General features: G+C 44.4%; 1 protein-coding gene across 4 annotated transcripts in view; it reads right to left on the bottom strand.

Moving 5' to 3' along the window:
- Positions 1–9,597: 9,597 nt before the first annotated feature.
- The window catches only part of ARB2A (ARB2 cotranscriptional regulator A), a 257,235-nt gene continuing 246,951 nt past the window's right edge, over positions 9,598–19,881 (bottom strand). For all 4 annotated transcript variants that reach the window (XM_014259115.2, XM_088054485.1, XM_014259117.2 and 1 more), the window contains one exon: positions 9,598–10,475. In XM_014259115.2, coding sequence (XP_014114590.1) covers positions 10,333–10,475 — 143 coding nt within the window. In that variant the 3' untranslated portion in view covers positions 9,598–10,332. The remainder of the gene's footprint in view (positions 10,476–19,881) is intronic.

Raw genomic sequence — 19,881 nt, forward strand, 5'->3', positions numbered from 1 at the left:
TTGCAGGCCACTGTTGGGGAAGCAATCAGGCTGACAAAGGGAAAAAAGTCCAGCCGAGATATCCATCAGCTCCAACCCGGATCCAACCACCCCATCCAGATGGCCTGAACCAAAATGAAATCAAGGAACACTCAGAACTTCTTTACATATGAGGAGACTCTGCCCGGACGTCTATTTGACTCTATTCTCCAACGCCAGGAAATCAATTCATCCAACAATCAAGGACCCTTGGTGAATGGTGCCTGCCTGGAATTTGGCCTCAGGACACAAAATCCCTATAAAAACCCCGGACAGTCTACCCTCCTTCGTGGATTTGGGAACACCTATACCTTTGGGTATAGACCCCTGTCCACCCAGCGCTGCGCTGTTTATTTTATTGTGGTTTTTCCTCATTGTTTATTTTTTTATAAAAATTGTTTTATAATAAATTGTTCTTTTATTTAACCCAAATTTGCCTTTGCATTTATAACAGTAATTATCTCCAAAATCCCAGGGCGATTTGGGTTTCCAATACGGGCGCGCTGCGTGATGAGGGCGATCCACTTGCTCCATGTAGCATCGGTGGCGTGGTGGGTAGCACGGACCTTTCCTTTAAACATCCACCCCAGCACTGGTGGTAGTCGGGGTGCCAGGAGGAGTTGTGCTTCTGTGCCAATCACTTCTGAGGCGGCTTGAACTCCTTCATAGGCAGCTAAGATTTCCTTCTCTGTGGGAGTGTAGTTGGCTTCAGACCCTCTGTAGCTTCGGCTCCAGAATCCCAGTGGTCGGCCTTGAGTCTCCCCAGGCACTTTCTGCCAAAGGCTCCAGGACAAGCCATTGTTCCCAGCTGCAGAGTAGAGCACGTTCTTCACGTCTGGTCCTGTTCTGACTGGGCCAAGGGCTATTGCATGAGCGATCTCCTGTTTGATCTGAGCAAAGGCTTGTTGTTGTTCAGGGCCCCAGTGGAAATCATTCTTTTTTCGGGTAACCAGGTAGAGAGGGCTCACGATCTGGCTGTACTCAGGAATGTGCATCCTCCAAAAACCTATGGCACCTAGGAAAGCTTGCGTTTCCTTCTTGCTGGTGGGTGGAGACATTGCAGTGATCTTATTGACGACCTCAGTGGGAATCTGACGCCGTCCATCTTGCCACTTTACTCCCAGGAACTGGATCTCTCGAGCAGGTCCTTTGACTTTGTTTTTCTTGATGGCAAAGCCGGCTTCTAGCAGAATCTGGATGATCTTTTCCCCTTTCTCAAATACTTCCACTGCTGTGTTCCCCCACACAATGATGTCATCAATGTACTGCAGATGTTCTGGAGCCTCACCCTTTTCCAGGGCAGCCTGGATCAGTCCATGGCAGATGGTGGGGCTGTGTTTCCACCCCTGGGGCAGTCGGTTCCAGGTGTACTGCACTCCCCTCCATGTGAAGGCAAACTGAGGCCTGCATTCTGCTGCCAGGGGAATGGAGAAAAATGCATTGGCAATGTCAATAGTGGCGTACCACTTCGCTGCCTTGGACTCCAGCTCGTACTGGAGCTCCAGCATGTCCGGCACGGCAGCGCTCAGAGGTGGAGTCACTTCATTCAATGCACGATAGTCCAGTCAATCTCCATTCTCTGTCAGACTTGCGCACAGGCCAGATGGGGCTGTTGAAGGGTGAGTGGGTTTTGCTGACCACCCCTTGGCTCTCCAGCTCTCTGATCATCTTGTGGATGGGGATCACAGCATCTCGATTTGTCCTATACTGCCGGCAGTGCACTGTCGAGGTGGCAATTGGTACTCGCTGTTCTTCCACCTTCAGGAGTCCTACTGCAGATGGGTTCTCTGATAGTCCAGGCAAGGTGTTCAATTGTTTAATGTCCTCTGCCTCCACAGCAGCTATTCCAAAAGCCCACCTGAGTCCCTTTGGGTCTTTGTAATAGCCATTTCGAAGGAAGTCCATGCCCAGAATACACGGGGCCTCTGGGCCAGTCACAATGGGATGTTTCTGCCACTCCTTCCCAGTCAGGCTCACCTCGGCTTCCAACAGAGTCAACTGCTGCGATCCCCCCGTCACCCCAGCGATGGAAACAGGTTCTGCCCCCACATGTCCTGATGGCATTAGGGTACACTGCGCACCAGTATCAACTAAAGCTTCGTATTTTTGTGGCTCTGATGTGCCAGGCTATCGGATCCACACCGTCCAAAAGACCCGGTTTTCCCGTGCCTCTTCCTGGCTAGAGGCAGGGCCCCTCTAGCACTGGTCATCCTCTCCTCCCTGGGCATACATGCTAGAGGTTCCTTCAAGGGGATCATCCTCTTTTCTGTAATGTCTGGCAGTTTGGTCACGGGAGGTTGAGGCTACCTTCACTTTAGTGGAACCTTTCTGGTTACTGGTTCCCTCCCTGAGTTGACACACTCGTGCTGCCAGGGCAGAAGTGGGTTTCCCATCCCACTTTCCCATGTCTTCCCCATGGTCACGTAGAAAGAACCACAGCTCAGTTCGTGAGGTGTACCCTCTCTCTCTAGCTAGGGGATGCTGGGCTTGGAGTTTTGGGCTTGTGACCCGCACTGGTGCCATATGGGAACTGCTCTTCCTCATCTCTTCCCTCATTTCCCTCATCTCCTCTTTGAGTTCCTTAATCACAGCGGAAATCTTAGCCTGCTGCAGGCCATGGACCATACTGTCGTAATTTCTAAGCCTGGTGGCAACAGAACCCACCGTCTCTCGGCTGTTATCAGCGTTAATCAGTGCAATATAGGTGGTGTAGTCACGTGGCCCTAGATTTGCCAGACTCCAGAACATCTGCCCAGTGCACCTGACTTTGTTGGGGTCATTATCATGCTGTCCACCCCTCCCAAAAAGGACCTCTAATATCGCCACTTCTCTCAGCTGTTGGATCCCTTCCTCAATGGTTTTCCATTCCCTTCTATGATAGTGCTCTTCCATTCTCTCTCTGTGGACAAACCTCTCTCTTACACTCATCAAAAGCTGCTCCCAGAGGGAAAGGGGCCCTGGCTCCCTGACGAATACCTGATTCACACCTGAGTCCTGGGTCAAGGGTCCAACATTCCTTGCCTCACCACCATCCAGCTGCATGCCTGTACACATAAGGTCCCAGACCCGAAGTAACCAGGTTGTATAAGGCTCACGCCCCCGCCTCACAATGTCTTTTTGTAACTTACGGAGACTGTCATATGTCAGAGACTCAGTGATGATTTCAACTTCTGGCTCCCCTGTGGGTTGTGAGGGCCCTCCTTTCTTATCCTTATCAACAGGGTGCTGTGATTTCATCTTAGACTTCCTGGTTTCCACAGGGGCAACAGCTGCTGGCTGTGACTGCCCTTGTGGTTCAGCTGGAACCTGGACGGTTGTAACATCTGTGGGTTCCACTGCTGCACCATCAGACTCTCCCTCTTTGAGGCAGGGGGAGGGTTTCTCAGCAGCTGAGGAAATGCACTCTATCTTCTGGCTCATCTCATGCATCTCCTTCTCCCCCACCCACTCTGGGTGGTTCATTTCTGAGGTGGGCTGTGGGGCAGGGGCAGGCCCTAGAGCAGCACCCCCTGTCTCTTGGGCTGTGCCAGGCTCTAGAGCAGCACTCCCTGTCTCTGGGGCTGTGCCAGGCTCTAGAGCAGCACCCCCTGTCTCTGGGGCTGTGCCAGGCTCTGGGGCAGCACCCCCTGTCTCTGGGGCTGTGCCAGGCTCTGGGGCAGCACTCCCTGTCTCTTTCCCTTTGTCTCTGAAGGCTAAGTAGAACAGGCCTATCAGTACCACCAGCCACTGTAAGATGTCATTAGCATTCAGAGAAGATTTTAACCCTTCGAAAACTGGCGGGGTAGGCCCAAGGAACTGGGTGAAAGGTTGGGAGAAAATTTCCCCAGCTGTCTTTTTCTCCCAGTAGGTACCATTATTATAGTAACCCAAAAAGCATCCAGTTAGTGTGTGACAGCTCTGAATCCATGAGCTTGCCGTCCAGAGGACGCTAAACATCCATGAATTCCTCACCTTATCAATCCACAAAACAAGCTGGATAATAGCCACAGTAGCCTTAGTTATAGGACCCATATTTAAGTAAGGTACAGCAAATGGGAGAAATATAGCTGTGACCACATGCCCCGCGAACCTGGGTAAGCTCAACAACATGGTTCTACCTAACAAGGTTTCTAAATCCACCACACAAAAGTTAGGTTATTTAAGAACTGCTATTCCTTTTTTGCCCTTTTCCTCTTGAGCCCCACGTTGGGCGCCAAAATCTGTCTTGGTTCTAGAAGACAGGTGTCTGCTAGGGAGAGCAGGAGCCTCCCTTGGGATGAAAGAATGTAGACCCCCTCCCTCCGAATTATTATAAATTTGAAATCAAGGGGCTTTCAGGAAGAGATCTGGGGATAGGAATAACAGTTCTTTACTAGTATAACCAGGCAAACAAACAAACAATAACTACAGCAATAACAAGAACACAGAACCAGGGACCCCGGGACAGCTTTCTCGGCTGAGATGGGATGGAGGAGAGGTTTTGTTTTTCACAAACCCCTCGGGCAGTCAGTCCCGGTGCTCCTGCAGGGCTCCGAGGAACAGTCGGCTGGAAACAGCAGGGACGAGCTGAGATCCTGGGTCGGTGGCTGAGGTGTATCAGCAGCTCCGCGGCGGTGCCTGGCACTGCCACACGTTCCAGCAGGACAGGGGGTGCGAGGCCACCAACCAAGAGGGGAGAAGGAGAAGAAGCAACTGCTCCGTCTGGGTGATGGCGAAATTCCCTTCTCTCCACCACAGCAGCTCCGCGACCCAGCACACGAACGTCCTTCCCCGAAGCCGAAGAAAAGCCAGCTAAAAACTGTCCCCACCCTCCTTTTCTGCCCCCTTTTCCCCCGCCCTGGGCCCGGCTACTCTTTGTCCGTTGTCAATCACCCCTAAGTACCGGTAGTTAGGTTGTCCCAGCACATAATGGGTAAAAATTCCCCGGGCAGGCCAGAACGACAAAACAAACAAAAACAAAAACAAAAAAAAGGACACCTAACCCTCAACATCATCTCTCTCCTGTGCTGCAATTTAGTGGGAAATAACTGATGCTATTTTCTCTGCTGGGACAAACCAGCCTGCAGAACCATCCTCTGAACATTCATATTTACTTGACTCCAGAGGAAGGATGCAGACAGTGTGGAGGGACAGGAGATGCTTCAGAGTGGGTCCTCTCTCTTTGGGTCTCCCTGGAGAGAGTAGCCAGAGTTGGGCAGACCCTGTCCCTGTATCCCACAGAACCCCACGCAAGCAGTCAGCCAAGGGTGGTGAGGAGACTTGTGTTTTAACAGTGTTTTTACTTCCCACTCACATTTCACCTTGTTTCTGCAAGGTGAGGAGGTGGCGTGAATCTGGTGTCTGCCTGGAGCAGGTGTTTGGAGATCACTCAGGAGTCAAATGTGAGAAGTCAAACTTCTCAGGTGCTAGTCTGTGCTGGAAACCCATTTCCCCCTGCAAGGCTTCTGGAGTTGATGTTAAAGTCAGAAAAAAAAAAAAGAAAAGAAAAGAAAAAGAAAAAGCCACAGATAGGATAGCAGGGATAGCAGAAGTGCTTCTTCTCTCCAGGTCCTTAACCCACACAATGCACGCTCCTTCCTGCCCAGGCACTGCTCTCCCCACCATGGGGTCAGAAGATCACTGAGGGCCATGTTCCTTGAAATAGACAACTTTTAAAAAGTGTATTCTTCCCAAGAGCTTACAGTGACCCAACTGCAAAGCAGCAACCCATGTGAACTTCTACCAGTGAAGTTACGGCTTGAAGCCTGGAGAAACTTTTGGGGTTTTTTTGTGTGTTGTTTGCAGTGAAACTAAGTGTGGGTGGCATGCACTCTGGGATAGGTGCTGCTTACCTACACTTCTGACAGATCCTCCTGTATTTTGTGTGAACTATTACATTGCATTTTCCTGTATTACATTGCACTATATTGTATTATGTACAACATACTATACAATTATATACAGTTGTATTATAACTGCCACTGCCAGTCAGTTCCCATCTCCAAGTTCCTTCCTCCTCATAAGAAGGCATTTTGATTGAGAAAGAAACTTGGGAGTATTTGTGTCCTAACTGAAGCATGTGCTTATAGTGCAACTGATGGACCAGAACAAATTCTACAGCTCAGGAAAGGGTTTTCTACATATACCAAATATCTGTATCTTTATATGGGGATAGCACCCAGCTGATACTATAAAACTGCACAGAATGAATGAAATTAAACCCACTAGTCACTATGGGCTTGATAAGAAAGGGGGTGACTGTATTTTTTACATTTGACCATTTTGTTTTTTTCTTTTAATTTAATTTTTTGATTTTCACCATTTAAATGACATTACTTAGGATGGCAAAATTTAGAGATGCAGTAAAGCTACTTGTCTGAATCCAATTTGAAATAAGAATACTAGTGGGTCTGAAATCCAGATCTACGAACTAATCTCTAGTTTTCCCTTCAAATGGAATTCAGCTACAAAGAGCTTGGAAAGATTTTGCATCTATTCAGGAGGTACATATTTAATTTTCTGAGGAGCAAAAAATCCACAAGAAACTTCATATAGCTCCTTAGGTTTTGCTTAGCATATGTGATAAAACATTGATTGCTGCAGTTTGGTGACCCATGAAATTTGGGGGTTAGTTTTCTCTTCAGACCAGAGCATATAATTATGCAAATAAAGAGCTGTCACTGATCTAGTGAAATACTCTCAAACACATGCAATCCAAAATGGAACAGAAAAGTGAAATTTGTGGTATTATGATGATACAATGATAAATGACATCTCCTTTCAAGTTTTCCTAGAAGTACATTTTTCACACTTTGTCGAGTACATCAACATAATGCAGACGCGCGCACACACACACACACACACACACATCCCTGTGAGATGGAGATATCCATGAATGTGTGCAGTCACACACACACACATCCTTCCACTCTGTAGATGTAGCTCTACCCTGGTGTACGATGGATGTACACATTCTTGGCAGGTTATTTTTGGTTTGGTTGACTTGAGAATGGTGCAATATGTGGCTCCATGCAGTTTTAGATGTGACACTTTTCATTTGTACTTCTGAATGAAATTTCTAGAGGGGGAAAAAAACCCCACTACCCGCAATAAGTGATGTTTCTCAGAGACAGAGGAAAAACGCAGATTTCTATGAAAATCAGCAGCTTCTTCTGAGTCTGGGAGAATCACACTGTGAGGACTGTTACTGTAACCAGTGTACTGCCATGTATGCACAATGAAGATGAGGGATTACCCTAACTTTTTTCCCCCGCCTCCTTTTTTCTTTCTTTTTCCACACAGCCCTGCTGTGTTTGGGGGTCTGCCAGCTGTTTTCTGCTAGGAACACTTTCCTGCTCTCCATTCTTGAAAAGGAAGTACTCCTTTCATTGGTCCATGGGTTCAATGGTGGCATTTTGACTCAACCAATGATGTGCAAACCTTCTGGGTGGCAAGGAGCTGGGAGTTTTCCTAGGTCATATTGTAGGGTCAGTTTTGTTGGTTTTCTGTTGTTGTCTTGGGTTTGGGGGGGTTTGTTGTGCTTTTGAGGGTTTTTTTGGTCACTTTTGCACTTGTAGTTCCCAAGCTACAGGGCAGAGGCTGTTGCACCATGTCAGACATCAGGGAGCTTTCCTATGATGAAATCAGGAGGAGCTTGATATCAGACCTCTCTGTCTCCTAAAGATGTCATGGCCTGAGGGGCCTGGGGAGTGCATCTTTAAAAACATCGATCCTAAGGAATAGCCTAAATCAGCACTCATCCCTCCTTGGTGTGCTGCAGGGTTACCACTGTCACTTTTCCATGTGGGTGCTCCCATACCTTCCTCTCTGTCTGCAGCCCAGAAAAATGTTCTGCAGCTGGGGCCAGAGATGCTGTCTCTATCTCTAGCCCACGTCCCTCTGCAAAAAACTGATCAGAACTCCTCTCTTAGTGTGTTTTTATATGGTTTCACATTTCTGAACAGCTAAAGGGGAGAGGATGGTGCAGCCCACTTGCCTATGTGGCTTCCCATGGACGATGTGGGGTGTGTGGAGAGAAGCCCATGCTCATGTGGGCTGAGCCACAGGGCTGAACATACAGCCCACTCCAGGGCACAAATGAGCCTCACTTCCCTCACACCCTGATCAGTCCCAACCTTGCAACCATATGGGGTTTGCAGACACACCTGCCTCCCTTGCATGTGTTCTGAGGCTGGTGGAGCTGCTGCCCGTGCAGCCCCCACCCTTCCCACTAGGGACAGGGGTTCCCATGGAGCTTGGTGCAAGGACACAAAGTGTGCAAGAAGGAGAGAAGATAGCATATTTATTTTTTGTTCACTGCAAGCAGAGCAGTATTAGTGGTGAGGATCCCCTCTGCTCTACAGCCCCCCACAGGAGTGATAATGTGAGCTGGGCCCAGGGCACAGTAAAGAAAAATTCTTTAGAAAATGGTGTTACAGTAAAAATGTTTGTAGTTTGTTTCTCATCAACAGTTACAAAAATAGATCTGCTCCTCCAGTATTTGGGAACCCATCTCACCTCCAGTGAGACAGAGTGGCAGGTCTGGCGTGTGTGTGTGCGCAAAGTTCCCTGGCCACTGCATCTTCCCCGTCTGCGGTATGAAGCACAGACACCCAAACCACACCACGTAAACTCTCGCCTTACCCCTAAACACACAGGGTCCAGGGGGCCAGGGTGGACATGGACCTGGGGAGGGAGGCAGCAGACTCCCACGGCAGGGGATCAGGCTAGCCACAGGCAGCAGCATCCTGGGAGCAAGTGCAGAGACTGGAGGCCAGAGGAAGCCACGTGCAGCCCTCTCCCCTCAGCAACAGGATCCCCTCCAGGAAGAAAATCTGCCAGGCACAGATACCACACTTCCTTCCACATGGGCACAGCCTGACACCTCCCCCAGCCCCCCGGGGGTTTGCTGCAGGCAGCCCTCCCCAAGGGCAGAGCTTAAATGCAGCGGGATGGCCGGAAGCAGGAGCTGGGGAAGTGAAGCCCTGCTGCCATTATGAGCAGGGAGGGACGTAAGCACTCCATGGGTGCTGAGAAGCCTCCCACCAGGAGGATTAAGGCCCTAATCCAGCTGGGTTTCCCTTTGCACCTCTCTATGAGCGCTTCTGCTTTTGCTCCGTGGCATAGGAGGGTACCCCTGCTTTGACACTGTTTTGTTTCAATGCTCCCCACCACTGTTTCAGACCCCCAGCTGTAGGATTGGACACACTGCATGAGGAGAGGGCGGGACTGGGTCCAAAACTCATGTTTGAGTGGCACCTCCTTGCTGGTGGGCACGACCATTAAAGAAAGGGCCATTTTAATTTAGTATTATGAACACCAAATGAGCTTAATTACAGTGCTTGATCACTGGGCATGCTATCAAGCACATCTTTTCCCTTAGTTTTAGTGGAGAAAACCTGCCTAATGCAACAGTTACAGCTACAACCACATACCCCCTATGCAGAGTGTGAAATTCCCACACAGGGTGCCCTGATGGCCAACCTTTGTCCAAGAGACTGGGAAAGTGGGGAGGAACCTGCGAGTTTAGGAAAAAGGGAATAACCATGGGACAGCAAGTCATTAAAAACCTAGCATATGAAAATGGAAGCATTTTTGTGTTTAAAAATAAACAGAAAAATATGCAGTATGTCTCTTTTTTTTTTCTTTTTTTTTTTCTCTGTCATATTTCACAGTGTGATCCAGCCTGCTAATGAATAGGCATTTCTTTTAAGTAGAGCTTTCCAAAGGAAGAGAAGATCTACAGATAAAACCATTGATCTAGCAAGAGAAAATCTCTTCAACAATGAAGCCTTTCTAGAATTCTGGGCAAACTTCTTGGACACTCTTGCCAGCAGAAAAATGAGAGAGTTAGAAGTAAATTCCACTTGGTCCCAGAGAAAGAGAAGGCTACTAGGTGTAAAATCATAGGCTGGTTAACATGTTGGAGTTAGGGCCGTCTTTTAAAAAAGAGTAATACATATTCTGTTCTGTCTCGAAATAGAAGGAAGCTGCAAAAAATCCTGCAGGCGATAGGACTGTGATGAAGCTGTTAAATTCTGGCATCAGCTTGGTGCAGGGCTATGTCAGGGCAATTAGAGCTGCACCATGCTGCACTGTGCAGTACCACTGTCAGCCTTAATCTGCACACTGATGGGCAGCACAAAATCCAAGTTACAGCCCACAGGAAGCACAACCAGTGAACCCATATTGCTTTGACAGTTGCACTCATCTAGAAATAATGCAAAACGCTATTTAGATGTATACATCACGACCCTGTGCTCTAGGAAGAAAACAATCTAATGAGGGGCTGGGCGACTCCTTGCAGAAAACAAGCAGCAAAGACATTGGTGGTGGTGGGTTTTTTCCTCCCTTCCTTTAGAATTCTTCATATTTTATCCTGTTGGAGCGCCGTGTTGGGGTCGGTTTCACCAAGCTGTTCTTCGCCTTTACAGCCTCACCGAAGAACTTGAAAACAGATGGAAAACTCTTCCAAGAAGTTAGTTCATGGCGTTCTGTACCTGCAAAACACAAAGGTGACAGTTTAACTAGGGGTCGTTCTGTGACTTGCTGGCTGTTCACAGGATAAATGTTCTGTAAAATGCAAAATCCAGGGAAGACACCCAGCTGCTTGCAGCTGGTCTGGAGGGAGCCTGGGGAGGGTCCGGGCTGTCCTGCTGCTGAGCTCTGGGGCAGCTGACAAGGACAACTGCACACACATGCAGACAGACACATGCAGAAACATACACATATGCACAGCCATCTACATCACACTCAGAGATACTCTACATGTCTCATATCTGGGAAAATGAGATCCCAAAGCATTCTGCTAATAAAAGCTTCATTGAACCACCTCACCTATCTGGTCTAACTTGAGAAAAAGAAAGTGTCTACTTTTCAGGCATACTTTGTGCTATTTAGTTTTCATTTTATACTGCTTTTAACCTGGCATATGCATTTTCAAGCAAAAGAGAACACTTGATCTGAACTACATCTCATGCAACATGAAGGCATTCTTTGTGCACCTGCTCCCACAGATAATATTGAGACTGCAAAGTGGACCTGTCCTGTTTATATCTTCCCTCTGCACACAGACTTACCTCTGTAATTTTTTTTTTGGCATATGCTTCTATTGTTTTGCAAGTGCCTTCCGACACACAGTCCATTTAAACAACCACACCCCCTCCTCCATCCTCCCACCACCAACCCCCAAACAAAGCCAAGACAATGGAGATAGGGAGCCAAGGGGTGTGAAAGAGTTGGGACCTCTTCCTGGGTAACCCAATTATGCAGAGATGCTGCCTGGTAGTCTTTGGATCCTGGGCCTCTGTTTGATACTTAAACATTGTTAATGATAATTCTTTAGTCTGTAATAGTAGGTCATTGCTATGGTTACTCTACAATGGTGCAACACTTCACTTTCCCCTTCAGCTATTCGTTGAGACCCGGCAACCACATTTGTTGCCTAGCAACAGTTCTGTGACAGTATCACAATCTGGGGGTGACAACAATGAGGGACACAGTGGCCACAGCCTGCCAGGTGGAGAAGGATGCAATCCAGGGTGGATGATGGTCCCTACAGGATGTAGTGTGGCCTGTCAGTCCCTGGGGATATGGGATGGCTGCTCTGGCATGGCATGTGCTGCACACCCACTTTCATATCCCTGTCAGGACCCTCTATCCACCCATGGAGCATCCTTGGTGGGTCCACACACACCATCCCCTCCAGAAGGTCTTTGATGGAGGCACTACCTGCTACATTGCACATCCCTGCTCCCCCAAATGCAGCCATCACACAAGCAAAATAATCCTCAAAAAAACCCTCTCTGGAAAGACACTACTTCCCACACAAAGAGATGTTTTTGCACAAAGAGCATCAATGTCACGTGCACACAGAGATTTTCCTCCCCCTCTCTGCATTCATTGTACAGAGACAATTCAAGACATCTTCCAGAAATTTCCCACATACTCCTTTTATACAAATGCTTTCCACCTTCAAATTCACCCATCATTGTAGAAATTCTCTGTTGAGAAATTCTCTGAAATTCTGTTCATCCTACCAAGTGGTGGACTTGGCAGTGCTGGCTTGAGTTGGATTCTGTGATCTCAAGGGTCAAGTCCAACATAAAAGTTTCTATGATTCCATCCTGCAGGTAGCTGTCAATACACCTATCCCATTCCCTATAAGACACCTCATAGCAATACTCACCAAGACTTGTTCCCCACCTGGGAAACACAGAAGCAGGCCAGCACAGCAGGAGAATAAAGCTTCCGTTCTAGCAACACCTGCAGCCTAACAGACATGTCCCTGAGGTTATGGCGTGGCTCGGTATACTATGACTGCCCACCGCCACCATGAACACAAAAATCATCTACCAAAGCTGATTTTACAGAGGGATAGGCTATCCTAACACACTGTAAGGAAACTTCTGCCCAGAGGTTTCACCTACTTCTCACATGCCTGGATCACAGCTTTGAGTCCTGAAGGCAAAACATCTTTCCACGTGGCTTTCTGGTCCCTACACAGACATCTCCCACACAAACACATCTTTCTCACTTCTGCCTGTCTGCACTCTCTGTCTTGATTGTAACAGTCCTCATTAATATCCACTGGATTAAGATGAAAATAATACATTGCTTTTTTCCCCCCTTCCTTCCTTTTTCATCAATAACTTCCTCTGCGAAAGGGTCATCCAGAAACAAAAAATTACAAAACAAAAAAAAAACAATGACAAAACAAAAAAAGTAAGTTTCTGAAGCTTCCCTGTGTCTTTCTTCATCCTGCCTTCTCCCATTTACTTTCCTCCTGTCCTCAAGAGAGATCATGCTCACATTCACTAGTGTTACTGAAATTGATTAACCTACAGCTTTCCTGTGGCAACTCCTCTCAACCCACTCTTCTCAAAAAACAATTCAAGCTTTGAGTCTAGAGGGACTCAATGATTCAGCAGTCTAAAGCAATTTTAACACTCCCTATTTTCCCCTTCCTAGTAACAATCTTACTGGCAGATGAACAATTTCCCTGGTGATAAAAATCACTACAATGGATACTTAGTTTCCAGGATTATGATGATTCTTTGCTTGATTAATACTGCAATAAGAAAAGCTTGCTAAGTATCTGCCTTGGCCCTTTACAGTCATTTTTAAAGGTCAAATTTTGCCCTTATGTATTCACATTCAACTACTACTAAAGGGAGAGCTCTAAAAATTTAACACTGCACACGCTGTGCATTTATGATTTATATACCAAAGGCTTGGAAAATTCAACTGAAGCAAGTGGAATTGTGTCCTAAGGGTGACAACAGATTTTGGCCATAAGATTTTTGCCAGAGGAAAAATACCATTGATGACTTTAATCTCAATTGTGTATTTAATAATACACAGATCTAAATTAAATGCATGAACAGCCATCTATTTCTTGATAGAAAGAATAATTTTTAAGAGACAGACAATAAGAAGCAGTTGTTCTAAAGACAAGGTCCTTTGAGATATATATTCTTAGTGCTCACTAATTTCAACAGCCGTGATGATAAACCATGATTCAATATATTGCATTAACCGATGGGCTGTTGCACAGAGTGTAGTGATTTCAGATATTAATTCTTTGAGAAATCTTACGAGCATGCTGCATGGAAAAGATATAAAAAAACCTGTTAAGTGTGGGAAACAGCTAGAATACTCTAAAATATGCAAAGGCTACAATTGCAGAACAAAAAAATATAAATCCCTCCTAGTCCCAGTCCCACAGAGATAAATGACAGAAATGTCAAAAAGCAAACCAGCCTCCCACTTGTCAGCATGGAGAGATGTAGAGAAAAATGAATATATATTTTATCGTGTGCACAACATCATTGGAAAGGAGCTCCAAAGAGATGGAAGAACCAATAATGAGTGAGGTGAAATGCGTAATGACAGTAAAACAGTGAACAAGTTCCAGAATCAATTTACCAAGCACCACAAAGAGACATATAATAAGAAATAATGAAGACTTGCCAATACAGTTGTTGATACAAAAAAAACAGGTAAGGGAATACTTTTAAAAATTTAATACGCAAATCATCAGGTCTGGATGACATGCATATGTGGGTCTTCAGGGAATCAGTTAATGAACTTGCTGGACTACTGGCAATTATTTCTGAGAATTCATGTACAATCAGGTAGGCACCAGAGGACTGGGGTGGGGATGAGAAGAAAAAAAAAAAAAATTAATTTGAGAAAAGAAGGATTAATTGAAACTAACTACCACACATAAAATTCATGTCTGAATACCAGTAAAGAAAGAGATCAACATTATAAAAAATCAAAAGCACCTTTAGGATAACAGTAGACACAATAAGCTCAAATTTGATAAGAACAGATAAAACCCAGACTTTATTGAATAACAAAAATCAGCAGGTGAGAGACTTATCCACTGCTGTGCTTTCCACATAAGTCAGCCTGGGAACCTTAGGGCAGTGGAAGTCAATGTAATCACTTAAAATGGATTATGACCTTCACTGCTCTAATGTACTGTGGTGACTCTTACATCTCACTTGCAAATCAGTTGCTTTATGCCAGTCAAGGGGCCCTCAAACACTTGAGATCTACAGTAATGCAGCTCCCAAATGTGTGCTGCCATGCCCTGGATGGCTCTAGCTGCCAGCAGCATGTCCACCAGCAGCTGCAGTACACATTGCAGCTGCACAGGGTCCAGACTCAGCATCTCATCTCATCTCTTATATCTCATCTCATCTCATCTCATCACATCTCATCACATCTCATCTCATCCTGTCCCATTCTGTCCCATCCCATCCCATCCTGTCCCATCTCACAGATGCAGAGTTATGCATTCTACATTATCTCAGACTCTAGGAAATGGATGCTGGCACACTTTTGGAGAAGTCGCTAAAGCATTTGAGAAGACAAATAACAAGTAATAATATGGGGTTGAAAATATACCTATGAAGCTCCAGAGGAATTGGTATTTGGACTCAAGTCTATTAAATGTGGTTATTAGTCATCTGAAAGAATATTGGGAATATAGATGCTGAATATAGGAATAGCATATTGAATAGGAGATAGTACAAACATAAGAAGGAACAAAGATATAATAATTATAAGGGCAGCCTAAATGAGTAGGAAAAATAGGGATGAGGAAAAGCAAAGATTGAAACTGGGAATGGTACTTGCAGTGGGTCATGCAATATGTCTGTGTGAATTATCCTGTTGGCCATTTGCACACACACATGCAAAGACTTTCAATGTCTTCCCTTTCCACTTCCACTCAGGAAAAGCAGCTCTTCACCTAGCAAGGCTGACGAACTTCTCCATCTGAAATCAGAGTGTCTGGAGAGAGAAGAGCTCTGCAATCACCATAATTCACTCTTGCAGAGCGATTACTGGCTGTGCAGGACAAAGGTGCCCTCCTATGGTGCCTGCCCACTGTGCCAGACAAAAGCCTCCTCCCGCGGTGCTCAGAAGATGCACAGCACAATGGTGGCCCCCCGCCGCGTTTACAAGATGTGTGGGACAAAGGTTTCTTGTGCTGCACAGGAGCTGCGAGAGATCTTCATACATGCCTTAGCACTGAAATATTTCTGCAGAGAAAAGTTTCCAGGTTGAAAAGCTTCTCCACAGATACCAGCCACAGGGCTGACCTCGAGTCTGCTTTTCTAAGTGACAGCTCATCTCTAAATAGCGCGGGCTTCAAAATGAATTAAGGGTGTTCCACGCCTTGGGGTTTAGTCCCCATTGGGATGGAGAATTCTGCTGCTCTTCAACAAGGTCTTGCTCAGCAGAAAGTTTGTTCCCTGTGATCACGATCTACGCTGAGACCCTGTCATGCTGCAAAATGCCAATGCTAGTAGCTTAGCCATCTTGTCTCTAGACAGTGGCAGAGGTTGCTTTTACATTTATGATTCAAGCTACATATCTAAAAGGCACTCAGTATTATCAGAACTTGATTTAAATGGTTCAGAGGTTGAAATATAGACTTCTCTGGGCATTTGAAGGAACAGAAACACTTTAAACATTATTAAACATGAAAAACAACACAATTAATTTCTCCCTTACACATAAACTTAACAGATAAGCCAACTCCATCTGACTCGGTAGACAAGTGTGTCAGAGCTTTCAGAAAGTATTTTTTCTCCTGAAAGATATGAATCAATGGAAATTTCTTTCTTTCTCACATGATCCACACACACATTGAAGAACTATAATTCTTAGTTATTCAGTTCTGCAATTCTGTAACTCTGTAGCAATATAACAATACTGTCCAAATATGCACTCAGGTGTGAATAAAAGAGGCTTCCTGCCTGTCCTGCATCCATCTTTCTGTATGCTAACAAATTACTTCTGTATCACAAAGCTATTTCTGAACAGGAACTTAACTTTTTTTACCCTCGGGTGCATCAGGTATGCATATCAAGTATGCCAGAACGACTTTTAATTCAAAAGGTTTCTCCACTTGCATTTCCTTTAGCCTGTTGATCTACATGGGAAGAAATTATTGTGTCTTTTATTATTATTATTTTGGTTTATTGACGTAAACATCCAAACATCAAATTCCAAAATAGAAGAAGCTCTCAGACCATGCCCAGTAAAGCTAACAAAAAAGGACGTTAAAAAAATACATCTCGCCTAAAATCACTCTGTTCTGTCGAGGAAAATGAGAGCTTCAGGAAAAATTGTGAGTCCATAATTTGAGATCCAATGACCTTAGAGTTTTTGCACAAGCACTTCTAGATGCCACAATGGTAAAGAATTAGGCAAAATTAAGAGATAAACTAAACACCAATTGATGAAATGAAAGCAGTAATTTCTGATGGGATATAAGAAAACCCCAACCCCAAACCAATTCCCAAACTTTGATGTGTTTAGTTTGGCTAAGAAGTAATCGTTTGTGGAGTCATGGACATGATAATAATCTGAAAGTAACTGTGTAGGGAAATGAATTCTTTGGAGAAGCCAAGAGGGAAGATACAGAACAATTTGAAGAAATGAAATACAGCTTATTAAGTGGGCTTAGGCATACAATAAACTGGATAAGACTCAATATTCATATAAGAAAAATCATGCCAATGCTGGAAACTAGACTACACATACTAAAGGCATTTTTTACTTAGTTACTATCCACTGTGACACAAAGAAATTCTGATTTTTGTTGGACTTGTATTATATATAATAATCTTTAGTGGGATGATGAAAACAGAGCAACAAGCATCCTATCAACCCAGAAAAAAGATCACCACTGAACTCCCATACTTGCAATTGGCTTTTCTTTCACTTCTTGTTTACAACACACCAACTTCCCACAACAAGGAAGTGGTTAAAAAAAGAAAAAAAGAAAAAAAATAAAATTAGTAAATTCCTCTTGCCCTCTGAGCAACAAGATGCAAAGATTCACACAAAAGCTCATTGCAAGCAAGGTCTGCAAAACAGGAAAGAGACAGGAGTCTAACACTGCCACCATTATTTTCTACTACTCTTCTTTTAATATTCAGGGCAGTCCCATGAGTACAGGTCATTTGCCTGCTCCTCTACACGTGAACTGGCCAAATACCTGAAACTTGTGAGGTTGCTCTCTCCCAAGCACAGATTACCAAAAGTCAGGTCATTTTCTGTGTCACCAGAGTCAAGCACTTTTCTTTTGAGTATATATTAAAAAAGGTAATAACTGTGTCTGAACAGCGCTCTCAGAGGCTGCAATTTCCAATGCAACAATTTTTTGCAGGAGAGCAAGCCATTTCCTTGAAGAAGGGATCCAGTAAAGATGTATGCAATATTATGCAATTGTAGATTTTAAAACTCATGTTAAAATGCTCTACCATGCAGAGAGAAGTAGGCAGGGTTTGAAATTATATGTATATTGATATATGTGCTCAACTCTCTATTGTCACCTTTAGACCTACCTCCATACAATCTTCATCTATATAGTAAGTGTATCAACAACAGTCTATCTATCTCTCCATCTATCTATTCACATCTGTAGCTCCACCCTTACCTGCATGTAAAGACAAATATAAAAATTCCTCACCTAACAAATGCAAGGTGGGATACTCAGGTTTCATCTTAAAAAGCTATTTTTGGGCTAAGAACATCCCTATGGAAGGTGCAGAATCTCACCAATGGAAATTGAGAATTGGTTAGACAACCGTCTCTTGGGAATATTATGGGTATAGCTGACCTCACCCTGGGCAATATGGACAAATTAAGTAACTTTATGAGTTTCTTTCTATCCAGCCCTGCCTTTTCTGTGACTTCATTAGCTTTATTTAAGCAACATCTAAAATTGATTGTTTTAGCAAGGTACTTCACAGTAGCTCAGAAGCATTTTAATAATATGCATTAGTGAGATACTTTTGTAAATGCACATGCATTTTTTCTATCATGAATTAGGAAAAAAATCTCTATAAAATTGCAAGCACAAGCACAATAAAGTATATAGCATTTGAAAACAAACTATTTTCTGAACCAGGAGAAAGGAAACTTGGCTTTTAAATAAAGTAAGTTTTGACCTGCTCAAAATTTAACACTTCACAAAAGAACTTACAATTACAAGACTTCTTGGGTCAGACCACTGAAAACCAACTGTTCAAGCCTCACAGCTTCCACAGGTTATAAACCTGAAAAATACTAATTTACCTGACAGATCTTAACATGCTTCAGCATGATATAAGCCATCAGTTATGCCCCCTTCTCCTCACTGCTTTGCAAAGACACATCTAACATTGTTTTGTAAGGGAGAAGTCATCATTACCATGCTTTTGCAAACCAAGTGGCTCAGCCAAGACAAGGAATGGACCTGAGCTCTGCTGAGCCCAAAGCAGGAGCTCTGTTCATGCAGTAATGCTGCTGATGTTAACAAGCATACAGCTTTTATAAAATATATTTAAACTAATTTAAAACATTCCGCAGCAATTCCTGAAAGTTACTTTAATCTGAAATACTCAAGGGCTGATTTTTAAACTTGAGTTTATTCCAAAATCCCACAGCTTTTTACTGCCTCTGGGGCTGAGACCTGAAGAGTACACACTCTGCTATCTTGTGAGAACACTACTAATGCAAGAAATTCATCAGTGATACCAGGACAAGGGAAACAACCAGCTGCTTAGAAAATAGCTCCTCTTTGTAATGATACTTTATGATTATTTGTTTCTAAATAGTAATTATGCCATAAAACATCTGGATGTACCAGCAGCATAAGCATAAACTAACACAGTTTTGGCACTTTCCAAAAACACAGCAGCCAATGCAGCACCATGGAAATGGCAATGCGGGCACCAAAGAGCATCAAGGAAAGGCAGCAGTGCTTTAAAATAACTATTACATGACAGGAGACACCCCATCCACTAAAGATGTAAAAAAGTTCTTAGTCACTAGCAGGATAAGCACATACTGCTTGCCAATTTGTGAAATTTTGAACCCAAGAACAAATTGCACTAAAGCAATTTTAAAATAAAGCAGCAGAATATAATTTTCTCTTTCACAACAGAAGCAGAGCATGAAGACTGGTGTGGATGCTGACATGGGCAGCTGTGGAAGTAAAAAAGGTCTTTTGAGGGATAGGAATGAGCCTGTGTCTAAAGAACAAGCTGTGATGAGAACATGCATGGGGCATGAAACACATCAAACATGTGTTTTTATGATTTTAACGAGAATCTGAATTCATACCTTGCAGGCCTTTAATGAATACATTTACTCTCCCTTCCCACAGTGGAAAATGTTTATAATCTTCTACATAAATACATCAGCAGTGTTTTTTCCTCCTGAATTTTTTACTTGGATTATAGTGTTCTGCTGTATCTGTGTAGACAAAAGACTGCAGTCAACACAAGTCCAGAAGTTTCATAGGTACAATGGTGATACAGATGGATATCACTAACCCATCTGCTTCATCTTGGGACTACTGACTCCAGCCCATCCCAACTAGCTCAACCCAACCCA

This window comes from Pseudopodoces humilis, chromosome 4 (assembly GCF_049639895.1).
Source record: "Pseudopodoces humilis isolate 2021_Gansu_Grassland_sample_001 chromosome 4, ASM4963989v1, whole genome shotgun sequence".
Classification (NCBI taxonomy): Eukaryota; Metazoa; Chordata; class Aves; order Passeriformes; family Paridae; genus Pseudopodoces; species Pseudopodoces humilis.